This window comes from Hemicordylus capensis, chromosome 6, assembly GCF_027244095.1.
Source record: "Hemicordylus capensis ecotype Gifberg chromosome 6, rHemCap1.1.pri, whole genome shotgun sequence".
Classification (NCBI taxonomy): Eukaryota; Metazoa; Chordata; class Lepidosauria; order Squamata; family Cordylidae; genus Hemicordylus; species Hemicordylus capensis.
Window position 1 is genome coordinate 59,706,780 of NC_069662.1, and position 12,056 is coordinate 59,718,835.

Genomic DNA, 12,056 nt, shown 5'->3' on the forward strand with positions numbered 1-12,056 from the left:
ATGGAGGGAAGTACGAAGTGGGGTCTCCCAGGGATCTGTACTGGGACTGGTGCTTTTTAATTTATTCATAAATGATCTAGAAGCAGGAGTAAGCAGCAAGGTGGCCAAATTTGCCGACAATACCAAACTCTTTTGGGTAATGAAATCCAAAACAGATTGTGAGGAGCTCCAAAAGGATCTCTCCAAACTAGGGGAGTGGGCAACAAAATGGCAAATGTGCTTCAATGTTGGCAAGTGTAAAGAGATGCACATTGGGACAAAAAAACCCAACTTCAAGTATATGCTGATGGGATCTGAGCTGTTGGTGACTGACCAAGAAATTGATCTTGGGGCCATGGTGTCTCCTGCTCTTTGGACATTACTGCTAATCCTTACTCCTATTTTACTTCCTGAAATAGTTTCCTCCCAGGTAACCTAATACTTTAATGACTTGGCTGCAATTCTATGCTCACTTTCCTAGAGCAAGTTGGCTTCAGGAGGCCCCCCTGGGCATTTGGAAGCCCCCAGACCTTGGAGGCCACAGACCAGGAACCCAAGGTTCGAGGGTAAAAGTTCCTCTGGGTTAGGTTGGATCAGTTCCAGTTTGTGACTCCTGAGGACGTGGGTGAGCTGCTTGGAACGGTGTGGCCTGCCACCTGTTCTCTTGACTCTTGCCCAACATGACTTATACTATCTGGTAGGCGGATTGCTGTTGTAGAAAGCCTGGTAGCAGGCGCGGCTTGTGAACGCGCCTCCGGGGGGACGGCGGGCGGCTTCTTTAAGTGTAAACAGAGCCGATGCTCCGTGCCACCCAGCAACCCCTGCGGCAGAGAATCGCCTCCACCACTCACCTGGCTCTCACAGAGGCGAGCCCTCACCAGCGGCCAGGTGAGTGGCAGAGGCAATTCCCCACCGCGGGGGCTGCTGGGCGGCACGGCGCACCGGCTCAGTTTACACTTAAAGATGCCGCCCACCGCCACCCCCGGAGGCATGTTCACAGGCCGCCCCTGCCTGGTGGAGATTATAAATGCTTCTCTGAGGGAGGGCAGGAAGCCTCCTTGTCTTATCAGACCACTTCTGAAGAAGCCTGCGTTGGATCCCTCAGAGTTGAGCAACTACAGGCCTGTCTCCAACCTTCCGTGGCTGGGCAATGTGATTGAGAGGTTGGTAGCCTCCCAGTTCAAGTCACACTTGTAGGAAACTGATTATCTAGTCCTATTTCAGACTGGCTTTCGGGCGAGCTATGGGGTGGGGACTGCCTTGGTCAGTCTGATACATGATCTCCAATGGTGAATGGACAGAGGAAGTGTGACAGAGGAAGTGTGGTCCTTTTGGACCTCTCGGTGGCTTTCGATACTATCGACCATAGTATCCCTCTGGAGCATCTGAGGGGGTTGGGAGTGGGAGGCACTGCTTTACAGTGCCTTCTACTCCTACCTCTCAGGCAGGTTTCAGATGGTGTAGCTTGGATTGAAACCTCTCAGGCAGGTTTCAGATGGTGTAGCTTGTTCTTCAAAATCTGAACTTTTGTATGGTGTCTCTCAGGGCTCCATATTGTCTCTGATGTTGTTTAACACCAACATGAAACCGCTGGGAGAGATTATCAGGAGATTTTGTACAGGGTGCTAGCAGTATGCTGATGACACCCACATCTATTTCTCCATGTCAGTATCATTGGGAGAAGGCATAACCTCCCTAAATGCCTGCCAGGATGTGGTGATCGGCTGGATGAGGGATAACAAACTCAGACTGAATCCAGATAAGACGGAGGTACTCATTGTACTCACTGGAACTCGGGAGATGAATTTGATCTGCCTGTTCTAGATGGGGTCACACTTCCCCAGATAGATCAGGTACACATTCTGCGGGTGCTTCTAGATCTCCCTGGTGTCCCAGGTTGAGATGGTGGCCAGAAATTCCTTCTATCAGCTTTTGCTGATACGCCAGCTGCATCCATTTCTTGAAATAAATGACCTCAGAACAGTGGCGCATATGCTGTTATCCTCCAGACTGGATTACTGCAATGCACCCTGTGCGGGACTGCCTTTGTACATAGTCCAGAAACAAGCTGGTCCAGAATGCCACAGCCAGGTTGGTCTCTGGGTCATCTCAAGGAGACCATATTACTCCAGTATTGAAAGACTGGCTACCGATAAGTTTCCAGGCAAAATACAAGGTGCTGGTTTTAACCTATAAAGCCCTAAATAGGATTTATTTAAGAGAACGTCTTCTTTGTCATGAACCCCACCACCCATTGATAGTGATGTGCCTGGACCGGTCCGGAGGCCGTTCTAAAAGCCTCCAGATCGGTCCGGACATGGGCGGTTCGGATTCGGGTGGATTGGGGTGGAGGGGTTCCTTTAAGGGCGGAGGAGGGTTTACTTACCCCTCCCGCCCCTTTCCCCCCGTCCGTTGCTGTATTTTCTTTAGTAATTGGGACAGCAGGATGCCTCGCTGCCACCCATTCTCCCAGCGCTTGGCTGCACAGTGCAAAAGGCTTTTAGAAGCCTTTTGTGCTCGCACGCAATTTCTTTAGTAATCGGTGCAGTGAATGCACCTTCCCCCGCTTCCTTCCTTACCTTCCCCAGCTTAGTACAAAATGCTTCAAAAGGCTTAGTGCAAAAGGCTACGCGCACGTCCGTACTTTCTTCAGTAATCGGGGTGGCAGGAAAGTATTACTGAAGAAAGTACGGGCGTTCTGACGCTTCGCTGCAAAAGGCTTTTAGAAGCCTTTTGCGCACGCGACGTGCGCACGTGACGTGTGCATTGAGACAAGTTGCACTGTGGCCCATCTACACCGTTCCATATCATGCAAGTTGTTCCACTAGCATTATCAAGTCAGAATAACTGAGCAACAAAAAGACACTGGTGTAGGGCAAATCTCACATGGGATGCAGATAACATCATCTGGACTCTACACAAAATCCCACACAGCAATCAATGTTTGTGTTGAAATAAAACACACTCTGGAAGCACTCAGGATCTAGTAAGCCACCCCTGGTGTTTTGTCACTGAAAACACTTTTTAAAGTGTTTACTTTCCAGATTATATTATTTATTTATTACATTTATAGCCTGCTCTTCCTCCAAGGAGCCCAGAGCGGTGTACTACATACTTGAGTTTTTTCTCACAACAACCCTGTGAAGTAGGTTAGGCTGAGGGAGAAGTGACTGGCCCAGAGTCTCCCAGCTAGTCTCACGGCTGAATGGAGATTTGAACTTGGGTCTCCCCGTTCCTAGTCCAGCACTCTAACCACTACACCACGTAAAGCAACTTATGGTACTGTTACAAATGACAGTATCTTCTTTATAAATATTTCTCTTAAACTTACCCATCACTAATCCCATTTGTGGCAGATCTTGTGAGAATTTGCAAGGAGCTGCTGGGGGGGTTAGCGATGGGGACGGGGGAGAAAACAGTGAAGGCGGCCGGTGGCGGGCCGGAGGAGGCGGCAGACCTGCCAGCAAGAAAAAGCGTGGTTGGCCGGCAGGAGGAAGCGGCAGGAGGAAGTGCAGCCAGCCAGCAGGCCCGCCCACCCACTGGAAAGAGGAAATGCAGCCAGGTGGGTGAGAAGATGCGGCCGCTGGTGGGAGTAGGCGGGTGGTGCTGGGCCAGCCAGCCGGTGGAGGTGGCAGGTTGGCAGGCTGAGGTGGCCGGTGGGAGGATGGGCAGCCAGGTGACTGACTAGTCAGACAGCCATGAAAAATAAGCAGGGGTGTGGGAGAAAAAATGGCTGCAGTAACTAGAGGCACAGATGCTCTGTGCCCAGCCCAGCTAGTACTTTTTAATATATTACAGTACCTTCTAAGCTTTGAAGATTTAGGACAGGTTCAAATGACCCACTGCAAGTATGATGGAAGGAGCTGGAGGTTCCCAGGAAGTGTGAGTTCCCAACACAAGCCAGTACTTCCGTTAATTTCTGCATGCTCTAACCCAGTGTTTCTCAAACTTTTTGGAGTCAAGGACCGCTAAATTCTTCGTGCAGAGTTTCAAGGACCGCTACATTCTTCATGCGCAGTTTCCCGGACCAGCAGTTAGTAAAGGGGTTTCAAGTCTGTCTATCTATCTATCTATCTATCTATCTATCTATCTATCTATCTATCAGACTTCTATACTGCCCAAAACTTGCATCTCTGGGCAGTTTAGAATGAAAATAATATAAGCATTAAAATAATTAAATGTGGAATCTTTTGCAAACATGGAATATTAGGGGTTCTTAACCTTGGGCCCCTCAGTTAAACTCCCATAATCCCCAACAATGGCATTTGGCCATTATGGCTGGGGATTATGGGAGTAGAAGTCCACCAACGTCTGGGTACCCAAGGTTGAGAACCCCTGAATCTAAAAGCCTGGGTGAACAAATTTGTCTCCAGTATGTCTGGAGTGGAGGTGCTTGTGATTACTCAATGGAGAGGGGATGTTGGGCCATTAGAAAAATTCAAAAGCTACATGGGGCCAATGAAAACAACATACAAGCAAACCCCACTGATGCAAGAGGGAAACAGCGTTCCCTCTCAAGGCGCCTCGACTACAACAGGCAGCTCGGTTTCAATCAACCAACCTTTGGCTGCAAACAATGAGCATGCAAGAACCAGCAGCCCTTCAAGTGGCGCCCACTGCCATACTTTTTCCTCCATGCCCCCGCACCGCATACAGTTTGAAGCTGTAAAGATAGGGAATAAGATAGCTGTAGGAAGATCTCAGCAGCATGTGGAGGCAAGGCACAAGAAGGGTCCCATGCCTCCGTGATACTCTTCCTCTTCCGTGCCATGTGCAAAACTGAGGAAGTGAGTGCCTTGATTTCAGTTGGGGGGGGTTGACTCCCAGTCAGGGACCGGCACTCAACCCTTCGGGGACCGGCAGCGGTCCAGGGACCGGTGGTTGAGAAACACTGCTCTAACCTACCAATGTCATGTTTGTCAAAGCTGGGTTCCCTCTCATCACCCAACATCTGCAACCTACATTAGCAGCTAAGCAGAGAAGGTTGGGTGGTGGAGGGAACACAGCCTTGGCAGATCAGAACAACATGGAAGTGACTGGAAATGCTGACTCAGGCCAGGAGTGCGCACTTTCCAGGAACCTCCTATTCCCTTCACTTTACTTGCATCTGAACTTGCCCTTAAAGTTTTGTTTACAAGATTAAATATTCAACCAGTAAACATTCACTTCAAAAAGTAGAAATGAGTTACAGATTTTGCAGCTACTGATGTTCTCTGTCATATGACGATGACTAAAACATGAAATGACTGTGCTCTTCATAGCACACTACATTTCCTAAGCTTGGTAATGCAAATAGTCCTTCACCAGAAAGCATTCCATCACCCAAAGCGACTGTAGAAGTGCTCTTACCTCTGGACTTCTGGGCCAACGTCCAGGGCTTTCACACCCCCTGGGGCCCCCCAAATTCTCTTTAGTCTGTCCTAGCTGGTGTGGTCACTGCACCAGGCGGCTGAGCATGACCTCCGCTTTAGAGACAGATGAAGGAGTAGGGGAAGAAACCTGTAGGATGGGAATATGTTAAGTTTTGAAATGTTTCTACTGATGCATATTTACATCAATATACCTGTTTTATATTCTTACATTCTTGTGAGTTCAGTTGCTCTTTGCGCCCTCACGAACCCACGTGTTTAAAATACTGTGTGTGTCATGGTGTGTGTGTATGTGTGTGTGTGTGTAGGGGGATGATGCTTAATTTGCAGTTGGGGGGGTGGGGTAGGGTCCAAAGTTCTTTAGGTCCAGGACCAGGTTGCAAAATTACCTAGGTGCATCTGAGTCTATGGAGGATGCATAGCAGCTCTTCATCTTTCTTTAAGAACGTCCAATAGCAGGGAAAGGTGGAAAATAGTTCTGAGATTTCTGTCAGATAAAGCATGAAATCTCGAAAATAGTGTACCTCTCAACAATTAGCAGGAAACCACTGAGAAGACTATAGATGATACTGCATTGCAACAACTTGATTGTTGAGTGAACAAATAGCCCTGACGCATATGTGACCACATACACATATTTGTACTGATGAATACAACATCACACATGAAGGCAAAACACTCAGGTGAAAAATAAGATTTTTGTGGCTGCATGGCAAAAGCCAAAATTGCAGCATGGGAGATGTACACTAATACAGACATATAGACACTGCTGCTCATACCATCTCAAAATTTTATTGTAAGCACAGGGCCTCAGCAGCAGATAGTTGGTGGTAAAATCGCATCCAGCTACGGCTAGCTGGATCCTCTCTTTAAACCCCCTTTCTCCATGCAGACAGTAATGCAAGAGGCAGGAGGGGAATGATTTAAAATGCTGGGGGGTGGAAAGCAAAATAAAACCAGGATGTGCAACTCAAGCCTATGTGTGTTTACTCAGGCCGTGAGTGTGCATATAACTGCAGCCTAAATCAGAAATCCTCAAACTATGAAGTACAAGACACTTGCAGGGAATCACAAAGCTCCAAGTAAGTAAAGTATGCTGAGGCAAAGGGAGCCAAAATCCAAGTGGGTTGCATGCTCCCTGTCTCTGGCACTTTACTTGAGAAGGGGGCTCTGGATGAACTGCCACTTTCTTTCAATATTCCGTGTGCGCTTTTTTGGAAGGGTCAGCAAGAAGATCCCCATCTAATGGGGATCAATGTTGGGATTAATATCCCAGTCCACTAATCGTCGGATGCAGCATGGGCAATTGGACACTGCAGGCCACAACTATGTACCAGACTCTACCCAGATACATCCTGAGCAGCAAATACGTGAGATTAGGTGGGGCACAAGTTGGAGGAAGTTCAGTAAAAGGGGTGAGGTTTAAAATGTTTGAGAAATCCTCAACTTACACAAACATAGAAAAGGTTAGACTGACAGTTCAGTTTTGTGTGAAGACAGGACTTCCACGTCATTTCCATTTTCTTTCTTTCTGGGGCAAAAGTGACAGCTGCCAACAATGGAGAAATCTAGAATTTTACTGTAGCTGTAGATTGACATCAACATGGACCCTAGCAAAACAGATAGTAAACATGAGGAAAAATTTTCATGCTTTTTCTATTTTGGATGAAAAAAGTATTTTCGTGCCTTTTAAAAAGTTATATAAACTTTTTTTTAATGTCCTGACAATGAAAGTGTAAAAGCAGCCCATCATTATTATCCCATATTGTAGAGGAGGAGCGTGGGCTCAGCCCCCGTCTCTCATAACGCAGGTTAGAGGCAAGGCTGAAAGGCGGGTTCACAACAACCCTGAAATGCAGTCCATTGTTACTTCAGAACATCTAACACGTCTAAGACGCTCTGAAGTACATAACGACCCTAGACTGCATTTGAAGGCCCAGTGAACGTTAAGCCAAGTCTCGCGAAACAGGCGTCACTCCAGCTTTATGCCACGGACAGTCACGCGCGGATGAAGCGAAAACAAGCCGAGTGGGCAGGCAAAGGAAAAGGAACACCCTCATTCGGAAGGCGGCGCCGAGGAAAGCGGTTTCGACTTCCGCCACTCCCAGTTTCTCCTTCCGGGTCGGAGCTGCCTCCCCTTCCTTTCCTCCCTCCCTGCGGGGGTAGTTGCTGCTGAGGCGGTGTGGGGCCTACTCTGCTCCGCTCCGCTTCCCCAGCCATGGCGGCGGCAGCAGCTACTGCTGCGGGGCGGGAGAGGGCAGAGGGGGGAGGAGACGCCACCTCCCCTCCGCTGCCGCTACCCCCCCGTGGTCAGAGAGCAGGTGAGTGAGTTGCTGCAGGCAGGCAAATCGGCCGGCCGACCCAGAGAGGGAGAGCCTTTCCTCTGGCCGTCGAGACCCCAGAGCTGGCCGCAGGGGGAGGAAGTGACGCACAGGAAGTTGGGGAGGGGTTCAGGGGTCTAGGTGGTCTTTGGGAGTTCCAGCTTCCAGTTTTGAGGGAAGCTGTGGGGTGGGCCTGGAAGGCCCCACAAAGGAAATGGTTGATATCCCGGGGGGGGTGGAGAGAGACCTGCACCAAGAGCGACGTATTTTAAAGTGGGTGGAGATGGTTGAGGGTGGGCTTACCTGCCCAACGAACTGCTCAGGCGAGTGGGCCACTCCCTTGAGCAGTGTCCTGTCAGAGGAGTTCGTGGGAAACCACGACGGCTGTTTCGATGAAAGTGACGGCCATTTGAGTGGCTCTTGCTCAGTGCTAGCAGCTGGTGCTGCTGCTCCCAACATTATGCTGCTCACACATCTAGTCTGCTCACACGAACACCATTTGTTCTGGGGAGCTCCAAAACGAAGGTCTATAACAGCTCTAGTGCCAAACTTATATACTACAAGGTGAATGTGAGTGACAGTCTCCTTTCCCCGTTGTACACTGAATGTACTTTTTGAGCTTTGTATCCCACATTTCTGGCAAATACTCAAGATGGCTTACATACAAAAACATGATAAAATACAATAAAGCAACTATATGCTTCAAAATAAGCATAGGAGTCATAATGTGTCATAAAGCTCTTCTTTATTAGAACTGCTCTCTAGCTAGAGATGATAGTCCCAGATTCAGTCTCTTTCTGCATGTAAGGTATGTGCTCTGCCATCGACCCTTCCCAACTTGGCATCCAGGCCTTGGTATTCAATTTTTGCTTGATCTTAGAAATAGATGGACCTCAGTTTTGGTCTGCCAGGTAGGTTCTCCTACAGAAACCATATATACTTTCCCTTTCTGGGAAGTGAGGTTTGGTGCCGAAACTTCACACAACTAATTTTAAGCTGGAGTTTGAATCTCTCCTTTCATGAGATGGGGTTTTTCTGTATGTTTCAGTGAGACATTTAAAATCTCACTCATTCCAATTGTTACAGCTTCTGAGTTGTCAGTAAATTCTTATTTACACCGTAGTGGGTATGATACTTGTGTAGTGATTTTTTAAAACAACATTTCTTTTTCTCTGCATCTACTATTATTAGCATTTGAGGTGATGAACATATAGAGACAAGACAGTATGATCTGTCACTGTAATAAAAATTCCCACTTACTCCCTTCCATCTCTTCTTTGTCTTGAGCTGAGCTTGTCATTCCTAAAGAGGAAAGATAAGATGACAAGAGGTTGGTTGGTTTTAAGACAGAAGTTCTTATAATTCTTTCATGAAGTAGCTAGCTCTGAACAACACACAAATACAGACTGCGATCCAAATAATAATTTTAGGCAAGCCCATGGGCAGTGATATGGACTGCTATATTTTTTATATGGGGAAAAGTACAATCTCTAAAAAATACTTTGTTTCATAAAATTAATTAATGATATAATGAATGAATACAATATCAGTTCAGCTAGGCAGTTCCACAATTGTAATCAACTCCGTTCAGTTTACCCTTTCTTATGTTCAGCCTACATATTCAGACAGTGTAGAGGTGGGGAGTAGAATTATGGCTGTTTGTCCCTGCCCCCAATACATTCAGGAGAAGGTGAGAATGGGCTCTGTGCTGCTATTAGGAAGAGAGCCAGCAAATATGACCCTGCTTCCCTTCTGTACATTGCCTGTGAAAGGGACATAAAATGGTTTATACTTGGGAAAAATCTATATATACCTAATTTGCAGAACTTTAGGTGTGGTAAAATTAGTGTTAGCACAGTTTTCATTGCCTTTGTTTTCTCTCTCTTATAACTTTGAATAGTATAAGAGAAGTGTATGCTATTGCATTGTCATGTCTTGAAATATTTACAAGTTTTCTAACAAAAATGTCTAAGTAAAACTTTGAATTCATTTGAATATAATATTTAAGTCACATTAAGTGTGCTTTATTTCCCTACTCAAATATTTTAGTTTAAATACTTTTGCTACTGGGAAAATCAGATCCAAATTGATATAGGGCATTGGACCCCCACCCCCAGGAAATTGTCTGAGTCAGAAACGCTACCCAGAGGCTTGTTACACTCAATTTTTGATTTATTTTTTTCTGTGACAAAACAGATCCCCATTCACGCTAACATGTCCCAAACAGGTTTTGAAACTATTCAGATTCAACAGTGATTGACCGTGCAGGTTGCGGCTGTGTAGGAAACAAAAGTCCAAAGCACTGTTCCCTCTAAGGAGCACGCACATGCCTGCGCTCACAAGTTTTTTAAAGTCCACTCCGTTAATTTTAGAGCCCACTTAGGTTTACTCAAGAAGCTCCCACTCTGAATGCACAATGTCGCCACCCAGAATAAAACTCATTCTGCACAGTGATGAAAAAAATTAGAGAGAACACTGGTCCAAAGCCTCTTTGGGCACATGGGACTAGTCTCATGCAGTGTTGCTCCTGCAGAATGAGTTTTATTCTGCCTCCTGCAGAATGAGTTTTATTCTGCCTCCTGCAGAATGAGTTTTATTCTAGGTGTCAGTATCAAAACAGTGTGTGTGCACATGCATTCAGTATGAGGCCATCCTGAGCCAACCTGAGTGGGATCTAAAATTAACTGAGGGAACATTTTAAAAAAAACTTATGCACATGCCTTAGAGGGAACACTGGGTGGTTCTTTGGCTTTCTGCTTATATGTCTTAGCCAGGAGCCAGTGTGCTTGGTCTTAGATGCTCTGCCTTGACAACAAATTTGAATTTGTACTGGCATTTGAAGCAGTGAATCTTGAAACATTTGCAGGCATGCTTCCTTATGGGGCTTTGTTGAGTAGTGTTCTTAGCGTAATACTGTCGTTTTCTCTTCATCCCAAAGATTTACATTGGGGTGGTGATAATTTGCAATACTTAATCAGGTGCTAACACTTAGATACACTTGCTGACATCCTGATGCTTGTGGAAGGACATTGCCCTATCACAAAGCTGTTGAACTACGTCTGGAGCTTGTACTCCATGCTGGTGCTGTGGTCCTACAAGCATGCTTGTGCTTGCCCAACAGTGTGCAACTATGGCACTTCTCATTTGTTTTAAATGGGACTCATGTGCAATTGCACAACTGTTCAAATATTTGGGGGTTTTTTTAGCACAGTGATGCCATCTTGCACTAGCACAGTTTATTATTTAAGCATTTCATTAGTCAGGATGTCAACTACTGACACTGAACAATATTTGTGTCCTTAGGATGAAATCATTTTGGCTTTATTTTATTTAAAAGATGTTATAACTTTTCAAGTTATAAACCTTACAAGGTAGTTAAGAATGGTTAAAATATAATAAAACATCAATATAAAAGTCAAAACAATCACAATAAAAGCAGCTGTTTAGACTAAAATATTCAACCAAAAGCAGAATTAAAAGGTCTTTATTGTCAGTATAGAAGCATCCAGAGTAGAAGTTTGACAAACCTTGCCAGAGTTCAAATTCCAAAGCTGTGGTGCTACAATAGAAAAATGCCAGCAATCTAACATGTGCTGTTGGCAGGCCAGCTAATAACTGCAAAGCTGATGATAAAGCTCAAGTAAACTCATAGGGGCCACCTAATGATGCAGCGGGGAAATGACTTGATTATCAAGCCAGAGATTGCTAGTTCAAATTCCCTCTGGTAACACCTATATTGGGCAGCAACGATATAGGAAAGATGCTGAGTGGCATCATCTCATACTGTGCGGGAGATGGCAATGGTAAACCCCTCCTGTATTCTACCAAAAGACAACCACAGGGCTTTGTGGTCACCAGAAGTCGACACAGACTCAACGGCACACTTTACAATACTTTACTTTAAACTCATAGGGGCAAAGGTGGTCCTTGGCATTGTATAGCACTTTCCAGCGTTCAAAGTGCTTCACATACACTGTCTTGTTTTTCATCCATACAACAATCCTCTAAGGTAGATCATATTGCAGCCAAGCGGATAAGACTTAAAGATAAAGTTACTTGCCTGAGGCCATTTAGTGATATTATGACAGAAATAATATTTAAACTGAGGACTTCCTGAAATACAGCTCAATCTCTTGGCCACTATTCTATACGACTTCTCAACAGGTCTCTGTGGTCATTGCGAATCAGGGCTTAGTTTTTTCCCCACCTGGCTCAAACAGTAGCTGACATAATGCACAACTTTACATTTACCTTGAAATGTGGTGTTTGCACAGTTGTACAAGAGCGCAGTGCAAAAATTGTGATAGTCATTGGAAATAATGACTATTATTGCACAACTCTGGTTACAGTTTTTGCAATTGTGCTCTTGTGCAACTTTGCAAATGCA

General features: G+C 45.8%; 2 protein-coding genes across 5 annotated transcripts in view; one reads left to right on the top strand and one right to left on the bottom strand.

Annotated features, from left to right (window-relative positions):
* LOC128330352 (leucine-rich repeat-containing protein 37B-like) overlaps positions 1-7,526 on the bottom strand; it is a 70,395-nt gene extending 62,869 nt beyond the window's left edge. For all 3 annotated transcript variants that reach the window (XR_008310055.1, XR_008310054.1, XM_053263068.1), the window contains exons 1-2: positions 6,800-7,526; positions 5,329-5,478 (exon numbers count right to left, since the gene is read on the bottom strand). The gene's annotated coding sequence lies outside the window, so the exon portion shown is untranslated. The remainder of the gene's footprint in view (positions 1-5,328; positions 5,479-6,799) is intronic.
* A 9-nt stretch (positions 7,527-7,535) lies between these two features.
* LOC128330351 (zinc finger matrin-type protein 1-like) overlaps positions 7,536-12,056 on the top strand; it is a 40,449-nt gene continuing 35,928 nt past the window's right edge. For both annotated transcript variants that reach the window (XM_053263066.1, XM_053263067.1), the window contains exon 1: positions 7,536-7,669. In XM_053263066.1, coding sequence (XP_053119041.1) covers positions 7,567-7,669 — 103 coding nt within the window. In that variant the 5' untranslated portion in view covers positions 7,536-7,566. The remainder of the gene's footprint in view (positions 7,670-12,056) is intronic.